This window comes from Pelophylax lessonae (assembly GCF_965119305.1).
Source record: "Pelophylax lessonae genome assembly, chromosome: 9".
Taxonomy (NCBI): domain Eukaryota; kingdom Metazoa; phylum Chordata; class Amphibia; order Anura; family Ranidae; genus Pelophylax; species Pelophylax lessonae.
Window position 1 is genome coordinate 89,461,864 of NC_138776.1, and position 19,367 is coordinate 89,481,230.

Consider the following 19,367-nt stretch of genomic DNA (forward strand, 5'->3'; position numbering starts at 1 on the left):
TCTCCTGTGTCAGGAATGCACGCAATTGTGCGATTGTGCATGTGTGTATTTAGAGGATTTTAACTGAAAGTTCAATTAGGCTTTAAACAAGAAATACAAATACAACTTGACATACCGGTGACTTTTGCCTTGAGGTATGTTCCCTTTAAAATATAAAGGAATAAAGAACTCCCACTTTATACACTACCTGATGAAGGCTCCGACACGTGAGGGGCAGATATCTCAGAGGCTGGACGAGCTTGCATGATCTAAATGCAAAAAATGCAAAGAGTTAGAACCTCCTACATTTTAGGTCATCATGTTTGATTTTTTTGTATTGAAGTGAAGGTTTTATTGATGAGCAAAGGCTGGTGAACACTGCAGCTTTTTCTGTCCTTAGAAAAACAATGGAAGGATATTTTACTGCTGCCCATCTACGGGCAACCGGCAACCTCAAAGCCATCATGCATTGTAAAATGTGATCCCTCCTGCCGAGCGGGGGTGGGCGAAGCCATCCTGGCCTTGGAAAGACTGATTATCTCTAGCAGCCTCTAGCAATATCACAAGCGAATCCAGCAGGCTGGTTGTACCCAAGTTGATAGATTCCGCCTTACATTCAAGCCTGCTGATTACAGTCTATGGCTGGCCTAAGCGGTGTTAGTGCAGTAATCTCTCCCACTATGTCTTTGTGTACTGACAAGTGGACTCCCCCCTGCCAGAACACACTAATCAGCGATTGCAGCCATTGGCTGTGAGCATTGATCGGATGCTGGTTTTCCAGCATGTCCCTTCGACAAAAGTTGGTCCTTAGCCCGTCTTCTGTCAGAAGGACAGCTGTAAACATGGTCTGAATGTCATCTGGTTCGATATTTGGACCATGTGTACCCAACTTACAAGCTTTCTGGATTTCCTAAAAATGTGTAACTTTCAAAGGTCTACTAATAAAAATCCATTTGCAATTTATTCAGTCAGGCATTCCTTTGCAAAACATAGTAGTTTGGCTAAAAAACAAAATGCATAATGCTAAGCACACATCTGAATTGATCTTATACTGATCTTTAGATTTACCAAAAACTACATAGATATGAAAGTTTACCTAAATAACCTATTTAGTTCATACAAGATTGACCCTCATACTACTTAAAGCGGTAGTATCCCGATTTTTGACACTTTTACCTACAGGTAAGCCTATAATAAGGCTTACCTGTAGGTACAAATAATATCTCCTAAACCAGCATGGTTTAGGAGATATTTACAGTGCATGCAGCCGCTCGCGCGAGCGGCGCATGCGCTCTGAAGGTCCGGGGGACCTTCAATTAGTTTGCCGGGAGCTTGCCGGAAAATCACGTCATCGCGGCTCCGGCCAATCATCGCGCCAGAGCTGTCTCTTCCGGCCAATCACCGCGCCGGAGCCGCCGAACCCGGAAGAGACGGCGAGGGATCATGGCAGCGCCCGCAGTGATGTCCGGGGGTCCGTGTCGGGGCTTCGTTCTAAGGCAAGTTACACATAATGGGCTAGTATGCGATGCATACTAGCTCATTATGCCTTTGTCTTGCAGGTTTTTTTTTTTTTTTTATTTTTTTTTTTTTTTTTTTTTAGGGTTTACAACCGCTTTAAGCCTCATGCACACTGGGCTTAAAAAAAGGCAGCTTTTACAGACACTGGCATTTTTTTTTTTAATCCTGTAAAAGCACCTCCTTTTAATCCAATAGGGCAATTGGACTGTGCACTTTGCAGGTACAGTTGCACTCATTTTCCCACAGAGCTTACGGTATGTGGTAAAATTCTGCTGATTTCCATCATCCAATCATGTGCAAGAAAAAAAGTTTTTTTTTTTTTGGATTTCCCTTGCACCCGATTGGGTATTCTTTACAGAGTGAAGCTTCAACACTTTGAACACAATGACATTTACCAAGTAAAATTAATGCAATTGCAACGTCTATTTGCCTTTAGTAAGTCAACACCTGTCTGTCCATGCACACATAGACATTTACAGACAAAAAAAAAAATATCTCATCAAAGTAACATTCAGGAGAGGGGCAGAACAGAAAACAAGCTAGATACAGCTATACTTGTGCAAGCACACCTAAACGCTAGAAGTGTCCAGTGTTTAGGCATTAATGCATTCCAAAGGCCCGAATACCTTAGTGCTCAAACGCTTGATGTGCCTAAATGCATTTAAATGCATGTACAATACGCGGATTTTACTACTTTTTTTAGGCAGCTTTTCTCCTGCCAAGAAAAAAAGGCATTCAGAGGAGCTAAACAAGACGCCCTGTGTGCATGAGGCCTTAATTGTTGTAAAATCAGGCTGTAACAAATGTGATCAACGTAAAGCAAAATATCAACTTTCTGAACATGTTACACCCTTATTTAGGGTGTAACTTGCAACGCGTTGAACATAAACGCCCTCTCCCCCTGATTCCCTCACTCCCTGAGACAGTGTGTGGGGGATCCTTCCTGCTCTCAAGTAACTGCCTGCCCATATTGGAGGTAAGGGGGAGACAGCTATCCTGACCATCTGCAGGAGCCTGGCATTGCACCTGTGATCTACTGATATATGTGCTGATCTTTGAGCTATAATGCATGTCATTACTTCTATCATCTATTTAACCTTTATTAGCATATAAGATTTAGGGGTGTATTTGTAAAAAAATAAAAATGCAGGATTAGGGTCACAAGCAGGCTTCACAAATGTCTCTGGAATACTATTGTTTCCTATGACTGTCAGCTTTATGTAGTGCCCAAAATGCAATATATTATCTGATTGACGCATTTCAAAAAAATATACCACATTTAGGCCACTAGATGGAGCTGATGATCATGGGATGTCCTAGTATTGTGAAAAATACAGGGAAAATTCTTGAAGAATGAACAAATGCTTGTGATGTTTGTTCAATGAATGTTTTATAAACAGACTCCTTAGCGCTGGTTCACATTGCAGCGACGCTACTTCGGGTGGTGACCTCCGAGGTCGCGGTGCGAGCAGCGCGCCGCGACCTCGGAGCGGCCGCCACTGACTTCATAACATTGAAGTCTATGGCGGTCGCCTCCGGGTCGCCCCAAAGAAGCTCCGGACCCTTTTTCTAGGTCGGAGCGACTTGTGTCGCTCCTATTAGAACGGGTCGGCAGCTTCCCTATGGGAGGCGACCTGCGGCGACCTGTGAGGCGACCAGGTCGCCTCACAGGTCGCCCTAGTGTGAACCGGCACTTAGAGCTGGTTCCCACTACCGCGACCAGAAAGTCGCCCCACGAGGCTACGTACATAGCTTGGCGTTGCTAATTACAGGCGTTTTTTAGGCTTTTCAGGCGTTTTTTCAGACGCTTTACAGGCGTTTTTGTGCAGACGTTTTTAGGTTGACTAGTGACCAATGGAAAAAAATAAAAACGCCTGTAATCTGCCCAAAAAGAAGCTCATGTACTTTTTTGGGCGTTGGGCGTTTTGCTTAAAACGTCAAAACGCTCAGCTGTGAACAGGGGCCATTGAAATGAATAGGATTTTTCTTGTTGGGCATTTTTTGAGCTGATCCTACAGCAGAAAAACTCCCCAAAAACGCCCAAAACGCCTACATGTGAACTTAGCCTGAAGGAGTGACATTTTAGAGCGACTTTGAAGAGACTTAAACGATAGTCGACTTTGTCTGTGGGGAATGCCTGGGTAATCTTTTTCTTATTCCTGGAAAGTCTGATAACAAGTCGCTTAAAAATAGATAAGGACCTGACTTAGAGGCGCTCCCATTGAAGTCTATGTGCACAAGTCGGATAGAGGTTGCCTTGGAGTAGTACAGGAACCTTTTCTGAAGTCGGAGCGACTTCAGTAGTGCATATTAAGACGGCTCTCATTCATTTACATTTAATTTGTAATGACAAGCGACTTGGGGCGACTTGAGGTCGCACAAGTCGTGTCCCAAGTCGAAGTAGTGTGAACCGGGTCTTAGTGTGACGTTTACCAAACATTTATTGCTGGTGGATTCTCCTGGTGCATGCGTTTTAGATTACTTGGTCTGATTAAACCACCTGCGATTGTTTGGTAAATGTCCCATTCAGTACTTTAAAATATGCCCCTTTGTCCAATTCTCATGGATATACCCAGGGCTGCTGATAGGGGGGGACCACCAGCCCTCTTGTAGGGGGCCCGAGCACACATGGGGGCCCACACAGAGAGGGGGATTCATGATGGACAACAAATACAGAAATCTTCCTCCAGCACCTGAATCTGATCTGTCCCTCTCCCTGCTATCAGCTTTTATCTGCTGAGAAAGAGACAGTTGTCCCTCACTAATCCCCTCCCTGTGTGGGCCCCCTGATCCCCCTCCCCCTCCCTTGGGTGGGCCCCCTAATCCCCCTCCCTTGGGTGGGCCCCCCTCCCAGCACTTATCTCTGCTCAGTAGTTTATTTGTAGTAAGTAACTTTGTTTCTCTCTCTCTGTCTCTCTGATCACTGAGCTCCAACTTGCCCAGCCTGTATATTTTTCTCATCTCATCTATTTTATTTAACATAGTTTTTTTTTTTAGATTTAGCAGGAATTATGTGAGTTATGTTATATTTGTGTCTGATAATAGTGATTTTGTTGTAATTTTAGCTAAATATATCTTTAATATTTTCTTGGGAGGGGCCCTGCTAGGTAGTCTGTATGGGGCCCCGCGATTTCTAACAGCAGCCCTGGATATACCAGCCTTTAGTAAAAGTGAACCCATTTTTGGGTTTTTATACATTGTAAACTGTGAAGTTTTATTTTTGATTTTATCAACTTTGAGCCATGTTTATTTCCTTTTTTTCCTTACTTCTTTATTATTTGGATAGACATTTAGCACACTAAATCATTTGGATTATAAGGTTGGTTGGATAAGGTTGGAAGTTGGAATATCTTACATCGTCAGCAGCACCTAGTGGCCATAAATACCTAAATCAGAAAAAAAGGAAAATCAGGAAGAAAAAGTATTGTGACCACTAGATGGTGCTGACGATATAGGAATCAAACATAGCAGAGATTGAACAGCAATTTTTGCCCCGATTATGCGAATGTTTGTCATATTCGCAAAGCAAATGTTTTTTACACAAACCCCTAAATCTTGTACATAGGTTTGGATGCACTTTTGGTAGATACATTTGAATGCCATCTGAACAATATTCAACAAATACACATTTTTAAAGTATTTAAGGTTCCAAATGGTTGCCTGCAAAATGCTCAAAATAAGAAGTTATTCAGCTGGCAGTTCCTACAATCATTTTTATCAGTCCAAGCGTTTGCTTTTCAGGGGACTATAGGCCACTTCTCACCCAGGGCTCAATGATACAGTAAGGTATCGACCGTTCTTGCATCAGGAGGGTGTTTTCTATAAATATTTTTTGTTCTATAGAAATACCTTTTGAATTATTTCATCTCCTCTGCTCCTCTGTAATACCCCTACAGAAAGGCATAGTCCTTAAACGCGTCAGGTTCTTTGGCGAATCAACTTATATTCTTTGTGATCACACACTCAATTGGCTGTGGGAAACATGTTTCTAGACATGTATATGTATACACTTTTTTTATATACCAATAAAACATTTGATTTTATACTAATATTGATGTTTGAGCTGCCATTTTAAAGCCCCCCCCCCCCCCCCCCCACACACACACACGGAATTAACAAAGCAGATCATCTGGATTAAAGTATCACTATTGATTGACATTGTTGTACCCTCTAGAATCTTACAAGAAGCATAATGATGCACTGTGACTTTTCGGTCGCCCCCCCTTGGGGGGGTATGGGTGCAGATGGAAAGGAGTCTTCCACCCCTCCCATCCCTCTATTCCCCCTATGATTCTAATGTCCCCCAAACTCCTTGTCCCCTCTTTTCTCTTCCATATTTGGTCCTCTCTTCTTTCTTAACCCACTTGTACAAGGAGCAAGAGAGGTCCCTTGCTGTTTTTGTTACGTTTAGTACATTAAACTTGGGATAATAATTATTTTTTTGATGTAGTCCATGTTTATTGTAAGATTCTAGAGGGTACAACAATATCAATCAATAGTGATACTTTAATCCAGATAATCCGCTTTGTTAATTCTGCTCTTTACTATTGGGCCTGTACAAGCTGCCTGGTCTGTCAGTTGTGTTCCGTTAGATATTGTATTGTAACACTGACTGAAAATGTGTACCTGTATTGTAATTGCACAATGTACTAAAAAAAAAAAAAAATGTATATATATATATGTATATATATATATATATATATATATATATATATATATATGTGTATGTGTATGTGTGTTTAATCAGAAAACTTCCAGAGGCTCATTTCAATGGAGTGCTAGTTTTTTCACACACAAGATGACCGAATACGGTACTCGGTCAACTGGAAGCAACTAGTCTAGTCGATACATATGGAGATCTTGTGATATTATGAGACCAGTCATCTGAAGGTTGTTGGCTTAGTAGGTGAAAATCTAGGATCCAATTTGTGACAGGTACTGTACTTGTGAAAAGGTATGATAGCCCATGGGAATTGTAAAAAAAAAAAATAGGGAAAGCAAAAAGTGTTTTGATCTAAGTAGGTAGAGGAAATATAGAAGGAAAGAGAGAAAAAGGAGGGGTAGAAGGTGAAGGGAAACGGGAGAGAGCAGGACGATGTGAGTATCAAAGTGGACCTTTGGTGTAAAGATTTCATATAAAATGGTTCCAGCATGCAACCACATAGGGGAAACCTTAAATTGTCTAAACTGAACCTCTTACCTGTTCTGTAAGGCTGAGTAAGTGTGACCATATTGCCCTACTATCCAGATTCTTTTGGAGCAGATATTTTCTGCAAGTCTGAAAACCAACAAAATATTTGAATATTGAAATATTAAATGTAACTGCATTAAAAAAGTACACTTATGTATATCAGCTGCAGTAACAGGACTATCATTTTCTCATCAATATGCGGGGAAAATACAGAGTGAAGTAAATTATTAGACACATGAAAGTATTTTTATAATTATTGGGCTTCTGCCTAAGCATATATATTAAATGTACATGAATAGATCACAAGGCAAATGGCCTTGGATGGCCTAAAGTGCAGTGTGGAGGGGGTGGTGTGCATGTTGCACCCAGACCGTGGTGGGGTTTCAGATAAAAGGCTCCAGACGGAGGCAGACACTTAAAGAGTTATTCCACTTCCATGAAGAAAAAGTTATAGAAAAAACAAACAATATAGCATATACAATTGCTACACAAGCCATGTTATAATGTATTATTATTTAAAATGACCTTTCCTTTTCAAATAGGCAATGGCACAATGGCAATGTGGAGACGTTCTGTACACAGTTGTGAACAGAACACCTCCAAAAAATGTAATTATTTGTGGGACTGGCTCACTGAAATTCCCAGAAGTCTACACTTAAGGTTTGTACACACTATAAGAAAATCAGGCGAGAATATTTGTCCAAAGAACTTTCTTACAATTTTCGTATAGTGTGTACACAACTTTCAACAGCCGATTCTGACTTTTCCGACGAAAATTCCCGAAGGAAAAAATGTTTTCTTGTATGGGAGAAGAACTAACAATTTTCGTTTAATGTGTACCTTTCCCGTATGATTTTTTACAAGAAAACTCAGAAGAGAAAGACTGATCAGAAACAAGCAAACAAAAAAAGCCTTTGTTGTACGAGAATTTTCATTTTTCGTTCACTGGTTTCGATTTGCTGTGAAACTACGAGGAGAATCGGATGATCGTTCACCCGATTTTCTTATAGTGTGTACCCCACTTAAGATAAAAGTAAGATTTTAGACATTTGAAATGCAAGCTTTGGTGCGATACCCCCCCAAGGGTTAACCACTTCTAAAAAGGGAAGCCGACACTGCAGCTTTTCTCATTAGAACTCAGAAAGTGCATCAGCAGATAAATACTAAACTAGACCTTTCCATTTAGAATGAGTATGCAATCAATCAGTCTGGTGAAATAAAGTGGAGATTGCTCATTAAGCACCTTTATTCAGGTACCTATGCAAAAAACCCCAAGCCAAGTGAAGACCAGAGAACACCACCACCCTATCCCTGGCCAGACTACAACGCTTTAATGAGATAGAATCCCCTTTCCTGCCTATGTCTGGCCACAGACGGGTGTTTCCTGCTGAATCAGCCGAAATTCAAACTGAGCACGGCTCAAGCAAGACCCACCTAGCTTAACAAAAGTTGAGTGGAAAATAATCACACAAACAGTAATCAGATGCAGTCACTGTACAGCAGCTTCACTGTAGTCAGGCAGTTGTGGGTGTTGTGGCTGATCAGTACGATGGTGCTGCCAAACAGTGACTGCATTGGATAAGATGAAGTAACAGTTTTGATCAGTTAAATTTCCACCCAGCTCAGTCAATTTTAAATTGAGCTGTGTCAAACTGGGTGGTGCCTGCAGGGCCACACTAGGCTCAATTGATTTTTCTGATTCGGGAGCAAATGGATGAAAAATGAGCCATCTATGGCCAGCCTTATGCTGGCCATACAGGCACGGAATTTCAGCCGTTTGCAGACTGAACGATAATTCATCATTCAAAAGCAAATTGTCCACTAACTGATAGAATAAACACGTTTATATGATCGTTTCCATGTTCGTAGTGATCAATCGAAAAAATAAAAACATATAGGACAGAATATTTTTTTTATTCCGATTATAACATACACGTATACACTTTAGTTGTAACGGTAAAAGTTTTTGCTTCAGATCGACATTAGCAGGGCCCATGGTCGAAATTGTCGGTAAAGTTGGGTTCACTAATAGCATGAATGTTGAATAATCTTTCTGAAAACAACCAGTTTTGGCCGAAATTCTGTGCGTGTATGGCCAGCATTAGGCAGGAAGGGGGATTCTAGCTCATTAAACCTCTGTAGTCTGGCCAGAGAAAGAGTAGGTGGTTCTCTGGCCACCACTCAACTTTGGGTTTTTGCACAAGTACCTGAGGAAAAGCCTGTTGGACCCGGCAAAGGAAATTTCCACACAAGACTGAATGGCTGTGTAAACCAAAAAAAAAAACAATTTTGGAAGCTGGGATTCTGTACTGCATTTGATGTATCCCATAAGGGATAGGACTGGTAAGAATATTGAAGAATAAACTTAAATAATAAAGGGAAGTAACAAACAGTTTTTTTAGGAGGCCCTACCAGCATTTTTCTGTTTTTAAACTATGCTTTGACTGTGATGCGAAGATCCTAGCCTACTTCTCTTGCAATATCGGATACTAATCTCTTACTATCAATATAATTAGAATTGCAAGGTCTGGCTCTAACAGCAACTGTTTTTTTTATGCATTTTTTATTTTCAACTTTTTCTCTTTTTTTTCTGCTATTGACCTACCATAGATTAGACATATTCTGCTTTTTAAAATGTTTGTAATTGGCAATCCTGGAATCCTTGAGCCTACCTATCACCGATAGCCTTTGCATAAAGTCCACATTTGCCTTGTGTTACTTTGGTCAATAATGGTAGTGATTTCTATTACTTCTGATACAGCCTGTGAGCATTCACAGGCTAGATACTAATGGAAGCTAATATGTAATATGTTTCTGTCAGTCTAGAGCAGTGTTTTTCAACCTTTTTTCACCCAAGGCACACTTTAAAATCTAGTGCATTACCCGTTGGTCAATTTGCAAATTGTTTAATAAAAAATGCCAAATGCATACTCACAGACGTAGAGATAAAAACATGTTATAAGAATCCACCATGTGTGAACTGGGACACGTCCTTCAGTCAGGACCGCTAACGCGTTTCGGGGGTCAGGCCCCCTTCCTCAGAGCTGCTGAGGGGGCCTGACCCCCGAAACGCGTTAGCGGTCCTGACTGAAGGACGTGTCCCAGTTCACACATGGTGGATTCTTAGAACATGTTTTTATCTCTACGTCTGTGAGTATGCATTTGGCATTTTTTATTAAACAATTTGCAAATTGACCACGGGTAATGCACTAGGTGTTTGCGCCTCCTCTTTCTTTCTTTTCTATGTACCCGTATTGGAGTTCCCTGCCTGAGGAGAGCAGCACGCCAGTCTTCCCATTCGGAGTGAGCGCTGGGCTGAATTTTTACACTTTAAAATCTGGAAGAATCTCAAGGCACACCAACCAAAAATGCAGCCTGGACTGGACGGAACAACATGACGTCGCTCTGGCCCTCCAAGGCCATAGAGGCTATTAAAGAGGATATACTTTAATCGCCACCTGGGACTAGCCGGTTGCACTATTGGATTGCTTCTCGGGTGAGCCGGTGGGAGGGGGGTACATCCTCTCCTGCTGCTTCTGAAAGCATTCCAGTGGCTCATGTGCTGCTTGGAATCCTTTCATTAGAAAGCCAGCCGTGGGCTGTAAAAAACAATACTGAGGTTATGGCTGATATCTTCAGCCATAACCCCAATAAACCATTTCAGAGCCGGAACGTATATTTAACTATGACTCGCTGCAGTGCAGGTGTAGCGCAGGGTACCTGCACTTTTCATGTGCGTTACCTGCCGTTTCTCATCAACTTCTATTATGTCCTACATTTTCTGAAAGCACACCAAAAATGAGGGACATAATAGAAGTCTATAGGAAACTGCAGGTAATGCACATGAAAACCGCGGGTACCCTGCGCTACACTTGCACTGCGGCCAAACTGCAGCAGAGCAATGTGCAAGCGGAAGACAAAATAAAAAGAAGTGCAGTTACCATTAAAGAAATATAGTTACTATTACCAATAATAATAATAACCAACATATCTTATGTATATTTATATTGCATTAAAAAAAAAAAAAACACAATCACTATGCCTGCAATTATACCTAAAACAAAAACATGCAGGTAAATTACAGGTACAATTGCTGTACCTCATGGAGCTCATATGCAGCCACTGAAAAGCCTCCTCCCTGTTCTTCCTCCTCTCCTCATGCTCTGCTTCACCTCCCCTCGGGGAAAAGCGCGCCAGCCAGCGTCTCCTGGGACCTGCGTCTCGCACATCCCAGAAAGCTGTGCATACGCTTGACCCGCCCCTAGCAACCGATGACCTCATTGGTTGGCAAGATGCGATCGGACAGCCCGCACAGCTTCCCAAATGCCTGTGGCAGCAGGAAGTGAGCTTTAGACAGGGGACCAGAACCACTGTAACAACAAGGCTTAACTGAGTGGCCAACACAGTTTGTAGATCAGATGGGGTAATTTTGCCACGGCACACCTGGGGACTCTTCCCGGCACACCAGTGTGCCGCGGCACACAGGTTGAAAAACGCTGGTCTAGAGCTTGAGAAGGAAGGCACATTTCTAAACCCCCAAAATAGAGGACACTATAGTCTTAAAAAAAGAGCTTAATAAAATATCCTCAGGAATGGATAAGCGGGAGGTAAGTGTAATGCAATTACATTGACCTCTGTGCCTTTCATGCCAAGATAATGCTCCCAGAAGTCTGTGCTGGGAACGGAGCAATAACATTGGCTTAAAGTGTGCCTTCCAGTTTCACTCCCTGCTACTTTTTAAAGCTTATCAAAATAAACACAAAAATCAGCAAAAGGGACATGACTTCTTATCTATGAATGAAACGTGATCTCTAAATGGAGGACAGATAGATGATTGAATGGTCCAGCTCCTCCTTTCAGGAAGATTGTGTTTCATTTATATAAGCTGTAATATCTCTGTTCCCTCAGTTCTATGAACCCCTACTGGACCAGAAGATTACAGCGGTGGGGTAGTCACAATGGAGGAGGATTTCAAGGAAAAGAGCCAGCAGCACAATAACACAGTGCATTAAAGCAAGTCGTGTCCCTTTTGCCGATTGTTGGGTTTTTATTTTGATCACACTTATGCTTTAAATGGAGTTCATTAGAGCAAACAGCAGCCCAAAAGACCACTAGTGCAAATACTGAAAAAGAAAATATTGGGGGTTGAAGTAGAAAGTACACAGACCAGACAGTTGAGCAACAGTCTTACTGCATTCTAAGGACAGATTAAGAGAGCATAGAACAAAGATAAGTGTAATTATAACATTATACTTCCCTCCTACCTTCCTCTCCAGAGATAATTGCAGGAGTTCTCCTTTAAACTGGTTGTAAAGGCTAAAGGTTTTTTACCTTAATGCATTTTCTGCAAAGTTCATGTTTGCCCGATCTCAATCTAGCACTATGATGACAGGACTTCGTAAGAGCAATGAGAACCATTGGCTCCTGCGGCTGTCAATCATATTCTGTGACAAGGGAGCAGGAGGCAAGGGCCAAGCTGCACTGTGTGTGTCCAGAAAAAACACATGCATCACATGCAGCAGATGTGTGTTTCAATGAAAACGCACACACACACTGCACGCCTGTCCTTTTAGCAAGTTCTTGCAATAGGGGCAGACATAGAAGGGAAGGAGCCAAGATTGTGTTGCCTTATGAGGAGTTTATGTGTAATCTCCATTAGAGTGTAGCCTGATGAGGAGTTATGTATAAATCTCCATTAGTGACTGTATATAGATTGGTGTAAATATATATAATGTACGAGATATTAAGTATTGATTTCAACGGATAAGTATGTTTGAAATGCATGCCAGGGCTACCTGGGAGGGGTCTGCTATTTACACTGATAAACAAACTGTAGTACAGCCCCGTAATTATGTTTCTTTTCCCCAGACATTACGGGGCCAGAAAATAATTGATAATCGTCCATGACAGGGCATTCCTTTATCTCGCCCACTACTTTAGAGATATGTAATGAAGGTAGTTGTCTGTCCAAGGATGGACAATTTGGCCCAGGAGATGACCTAGCATGATTAATCCCCCCCAGAGAGGTGGGCTATCGAGAGGCTGGGTTATGCTAAATATAGGGGATGGGGGAAAATTGTCCAATCCCTCAATAGGATACGCCCACAGGGAGGAGAAGGGCAAGATTGCTACACCAATCAGAATGGCTGATATATATATATATATATATATATATATATATATATATATATATATGTAACCCTTTCAATAAATGTGTATAGTGGGTTGAACTACCTCTTTTGTGTAAAGATCTCTCAGGATCTAGACGTGTATAGGTGCATGCTACTACAATGATTGGGGTGTATGCACATTTACACATAATAAAAGGCAACAATTGCCAGCAGGTGAGCCCAGAAGAGGAGGTTTGGGGCAGCTCTGTGCAAAAGCATTGCACAGAGCAGGTAAGTATAACACGTTTTTTTTTTTTTAAAAAACCTACACTATTGTTAGCTTCTATTTTTGTACCAGTTGACAAGCCCCTTTTTCATAGTTACACCTACTGTAATGCATTCTAACATTTCCTGTAACATCTTTAATCACTTTGCAGAAGCTTTTCTGTGATGTTCAATAACCTTTGTATATTTGACACAAATACAAATATTGAAGAGGAAAAAAAAAAAAAAAAAAAACACAAGAATTTACATATCACATTAAGATTCCCCATATGCAGAGAAACCCAAAAATAATTATTTTGAGTGTTAGCTCAAAAACCTAAATACTAGAAGGATTGGTACATCTTTAAAAGTATAGAGAAAAGATCAAAGAAATCTGTTGGTGAAGTAGAAATCCCATATAGATGTATAGTAAGGGGGGAAAATTAGCCAAAAGGAACCAAAAAGCATTCTGCTGGAGAAAATGCAAAGCATGGCCTTGACTTCTTAAAAGAGACCAGCATATAACTTCCTCAAAGTCCAAGCACAAGGGCAGCAAGCGGTTTCCTTTACTTGACACGAGTTGCCCTGCAGATGCCACGTCTACTCCTTCAAGCCTTTGTAACCTGTAATTGAATGCACACATATCTGCGTGCAATTACCTGAAAGGCTTCTTCTAATCCTGGTCTCTCGTCAGAGTCTTTCTTTGCCATCTGCAGTAGAAACCGTTTGAGTTTTTTCGGCAGCGCTAGCTTGTGATTAGCAGGGAAATTGAACTTTGCCGCTGACCATAAAATAGCTGCAATCCCGTAAACGCAAGCCTGTAAAAGTAAAATGTGCACATATTAAATCTGTGGAGGGCTGAAATAGAGAAGAGATAAAAATGAAAAAAATAAACATTACCAGGAAGGAAAAATAATGAAAGTGGATTAAAACAATACCAAAGAAGATGCAGAATTAACCAAGGCTTAACCCGAAGAGCTCAACAACCAATTTATTAGCAAACTAAGACCGTCTCCATTTAATATTTCACTGCAGCATGCTATAGTGGAGGATACCTACCTTTTATATGCCGTTCGGGATTAAAGAAGACCTCCAATTTGCATTTGTGCATCATTTAAAGTGTAACTAAACTTTCGTGGGCAAAAAAAATAGAAAACGAAGAAAAAATAGCGTATACAATTACGACAAGTCATTTTGTAATTGAGTGTTATTATAAATTACCTTTCCTTTTCATTCAGCAGCTCTGTGATTTTCTGTAAAATGCAATGCAAAATGGCTACCTGGAGGTGTTCTGTACACATTCTGTGTACAGAACGCCCCCCAGAAACATAATTTCCTGCTTGTATGATCACAGAAATCTGCCCTAAAATACAAGTCAGATTTCAGGCATTCTCTGCAACAAAAATTTAATTTAATTTAAAAAAAAGAGCTACACTCTAACTCTAAACTGGTAACCGTTAAATAAATTTAAAGCATCGCCTATTGAGATCTCTAATGACCGTAGTTTGTCGCCATCCCACGGGGGGGCGCAATTTTAAACCGTAACATGTTGAGTATCTATTTACTCGGCGTGACATCATCTTTCACAATATACAAAAAAATGGGCTAACTTTAATGTTTAGTATTTTTTAAATGCAGTGAAATGTGATTTTTCAAAATTTTTCCAAAAAAATGGCGTTTTAAAGACCGCTGCGCAAATACCGCGTGACAAAAAATATTGCAATGACCGCCATTTTATTCTCCAGAGTCTTTGCTAAAAAAATATATATAATGTTTGGGGGTTCTAAGTAGTTTTCTAGGAAAAAATACTGGTTTTAACTTGTAAACAAAAAGTGTCCGAAATAGGCCTGGTGGGTAAGTGGTTAAAGAAAAGTTGCACTGAGTTAATATGTAAAGGCTGTCATTGCTGATCTCATTTCTATACCTGACCCAGAACAATGGTACAGCTCATAAATTCTGGCTTTATGCTGACTTTTTAATCTGCTTGCTTAACCACTTCAGCCCCGGAAGATTTAACTCCTTAATGACCAGGTCATTTTTTGCGAGACAGCACTGCGTTACTTTAACTGACAATTGCGCAGTCGCACAACGCTGTACCCAAATAAAATGTATGTGTTTTTTTCCCCCCACAAATAGAGCTTTGTTTTGGTGGTATTTGATCACATCTGCAGTTTTTATTATTTGCGATATAATAAAAGAAAGTAGTGACATTTAAAAAAAAAAATATATACATTTTTTACTTTCTGCTATGAAATGTATCCAATAAAAAAAAATGTAAAAAGTCAAATTTCTTCATCAATTTAGGCCATTATGCACTCTGGTACATATATTCGGTAAAAAAATCCCAATAAGTGTATATTAATTGGTTTGCGCAAAAGTTATAGCGTCCACAAACTATGGGATATATTTATGGTTTTTTTTTTTTTTTTTTACTAGTAATGGTGGCGACAAGCGATTTTTACCGGGACTGCAACATTGCAACGGACAAATATGACACTGTCACTTTTTTGTGACCAGCGACACCAATAGAGTGATCAGTGTTAAAAAAAATGCACTGTCACTGTATACATACCACTGGCAGGGAAGGGGTTAACACCAGGGCAATCAAAGGATTAAGTGTGCTCCTGGGGAGTGCTTGCTAACTGTGTGGTGGGAAATGAATGCACTAGAGCAGGCATGTCCAACCTGCGGCCCGGAACTGCAGGCAATGCGGCCGCCGGCCGAATAGCTTAAAAAAAATTAAGCAACAGCATACCAGTCAGTGTTGTTGCGGCGCCAGCTGGGAATGTACAAAGTACTTGGCACACTGGTATATGTCTCACTGTCAGTGCACCGAGTCCTACGATGCTGCTGGCTGGGGAGTGGCCGAGTGGGACAGCGCTAACGGCATTGGTTTGGAGCAGCCTTGTTGGGCGGGCTGTGGGCATGGCTCGTGGGGCGGAGCACATGGGTTAGAGGGCGGAGCAGATTTCCAGGCTGAAGGACAGGTCGGTCACACACAGTGACAGGCATGCAGCATACTACCAGTGCTGCAAGAAGGCTTGGGCACACCACTTTGCCAGCTGGCGAGTTCAAATAAATCTAGGTAGAAATGTGAGTGGCTGGCTTAATTTATTGCTCTTTTTAACGTATGGTCAATTTTAGAAGAATATCCTGCGCTACGGATCTATATTAAATATTAAATGTATAGCGTATACATCTGGCTGCTGCCCTCACTATGAACAACCACCTGTTGGTGGTGTCCCTATAGATGTGTAAAAGTGCTGATGTGAAAGTGAGTGGTGGCGCTGCCTAGATTAATAAATAAATAAAACTAGTGATATAAAGTAAAAAATAAAAATGTACATGGAATCCTTGATAGGTTTGCCTTGGGTGATATTCAAACCATATATTAGTAGTAATAAACCTGTCCAAATTTGTCAATGAACTAGGTAAAATATATAATGAAAATGATGTGTAATAAAAATTGTATGTAATAGAAAATAAGTGAAAAAAACCTGTGCCAATTAAATCAATGAGCTGATTGCGATAATTGCCAATAAATTATAACGTATAATTCATACAAATAAAATATGATATGCATGCTATTCACATCGGAAAACTAAAGTGACCAAGTGCTATATATTGATCATCTCAAATAAATGCAATGTGCAGAAAAAAAGTGCAAAAATCCATAAACTTTATTTTTTATTTTATTTTATATGATTACATAGGTAGATTTTAAAGGATTGAGGCAGAATATCAACCAAAAATCCAAAAAACACATGATACAAATGTAATAAATTGATATGCAGCTCAGTGAGTAAAATAAGTATTTGATCCCCTGCCAACCAACAATAATTCTGGTTTTCACAGACTGGCAACAGTAGTGCTCATGCGGTACACAGATTAGCCCTGTCAATTTAAGAAGGTACTCCCAACGAAAACTCGTTATGTGAAAAAAAGACCCCTGTCCACAGATTCTCTTTCTTCCATTAAAACCTTACCATCATGGGCAAGACCAAAAGAGCTGTCAAAGAATGTAAGGGACAAGATTGTAGACCTGCACAAGGCTGAAATGGGCTACAAGTCCATCAGGAAGAAGCTTTCTATGAAGGAGACAATTGTTGGAGCGATTATTCGCAAAAGGAAGAAATACAAAATAAGCATCAGTTGCCCTAGGTCTGGAGCTCCATGCAAGATTTTGCCTCATAGGGTAAGGATGATCATGAGAAAAGTAAGGGATCAGCCCAGAACTACATGGGAGGAGCTTGTGAATGATCTCAAGGCAGTTGGGACCACAGTTACCAAACAAGCCATTGGTAACACAATATGCCACCATGAATTTAAATATTACAGCGCCTGCAAGGTCCCCCTCCTCAAGAGGGCACATGTACAGCCCTATCTGAAGTTTGCCAATGGACATCTAAAGGATTCAGAAAAGGATTGGGAGAAATGCTGTGGTCAGATAAGACCAAAATTTAGCTCTTTGTCATTAACTCAACTCGCTGCGTTTGGAGAAAGAAAATTGCTGATTATGCCCTTAAGAACACCATTCCTATAGTCAAGCATGAAGGTAGAAACATTATGCTTCAAGGCTGTTTCTCTGCTAAAGGTACAGGCCAACTTTGCCTTATTGAGGGACCAATGGACGGGGCCATGCATTGTAAAATACACTGAAGATGGGTCATGAATGGGTCTTGCAGCACGACAATGACCCAAAACATACCGCCAAGGCAACAAAGGAGTGGCTCAAGAAGAAGCACATTAAGGTCATGGAGTGTCCTAGCCAGTCTCCAGACCTTAATCCTATAGAAAATTTTTGGAGGCAGCTGATATTTTGAGTTGCCAAGCGACAGCCAAGAAACCATAAAGTAGATGTAAACCCTCACATATACCCAGTTAAGTTAACAGCCTCAGGTGATACACAGAGATATAACAATTCTCCCTATTTATTTGTGTATCTGCTGTCTTTGGCTTTCTACACGGTTTAGAAAGTGAGCATTGTGTTCGAATTGTTTCTTCCTGTTCCAGCACTGGGTGTTGAATCTTGGCATACACTGTGTGACAGCTGATTGAAGGAAAACTCGTCAGAACTTATCATGTTGAAAAAAGAGGAACGGAGCAGCAGAAAGACACGAGACTTAGGGTTTTGGAGAGAGATAAGTAAACACTACAGATATATGTGTACGTCAAATTTCATGAATGTTGTTTACATCCACTTAAAAGATTTATATCTGTAAAGAAGCGTGGATAAAATTCCCTCCTCGGATGTGTGTTAACCTGGTCACCAACTGCTAGAAACGTCTTACCTCTGTGCTTGCCAACAAGGGTTTCTCCACCAAGTACTGAGTCATGTTTTGTTGGCGTTTAAATAGTTATTTTACTTAATTAACTGCAACTCAATTTCTAACATTTGTTTTATGTGGTTTTTTTGCAAACTTATAAAATATGCAGGGGATCAAATAATTATTTTCCCCACTGTATATGGATGAAATGAGGCGTCATTTAGACACTTCAGGGCTCATACAGGCACAGACACCAGGATGCATTTTTTGGGGGATTTTCCGATTAACAATATCTGCGCCTACATTAACCTCTGAAAAAAATGAATGACAGGCCTGTTCATCCATAACAATTAGTGGACACTCATATCGGTTTTACTGCCCCTTATTCGCTGTAAGAGGTCAGAGCTAAAACCAGCCCCTGGAAACACAGCTCCCTGCCTCATGCTAATGAAGACTTAATCTGTCAGCATGTGTGGAGCAAAAGTGCTACTAATTTGTATAGTATCAAAGCCAGAAAACACAGCAACGTTATAATATGCAATTATACAATATCTAGAGATTTTTCTTTCAGAGCAGTATATATATATATATATATATATATATATATATATATATATATATACACATACACACATATATATATATATATATATATATATATATATATATATATATATATATATATATACACACATACATACATACATACATACATACATACATATATATATATATATATATATATATATATATATATATATATATATACACACACACACACACACACACACACACACACAGGTCCTTTTAAAAAAATTAGCATATTGGGATAAAGTTCATTATTTTCTGTAATGTACTGATAAACATTAGACTTTCATATATTTTAGATTCATTACACACAACTGAAGTAGTGCAAGCCTTTTATTGTTTTTAATATTGATGATTTTGGCATACAGGCCATGAAAACCCAAAATTCCTATCTCAAAAAATTAGCATATTTCATCCGACCAATAAAAGAAAAGTGTTTTTAATACAAAA

The 19,367-nt window shown here is 40.2% G+C and overlaps 1 protein-coding gene across 1 annotated transcript in view; it reads right to left on the reverse strand.

The window, feature by feature from the left end:
• KNDC1 (kinase non-catalytic C-lobe domain containing 1) overlaps positions 1-19,367 on the reverse strand; it is a gene marked incomplete at its 5' end in the record, with an annotated part of 236,509 nt that overhangs the window by 79,015 nt on the left and 138,127 nt on the right. The window contains 3 exons of the mRNA XM_082266721.1: positions 188-248; positions 6,698-6,775; positions 13,722-13,880. Of these exons, the coding sequence (XP_082122847.1) occupies positions 188-248; positions 6,698-6,775; positions 13,722-13,880 (298 nt within the window). The remainder of the gene's footprint in view (positions 1-187; positions 249-6,697; positions 6,776-13,721; positions 13,881-19,367) is intronic.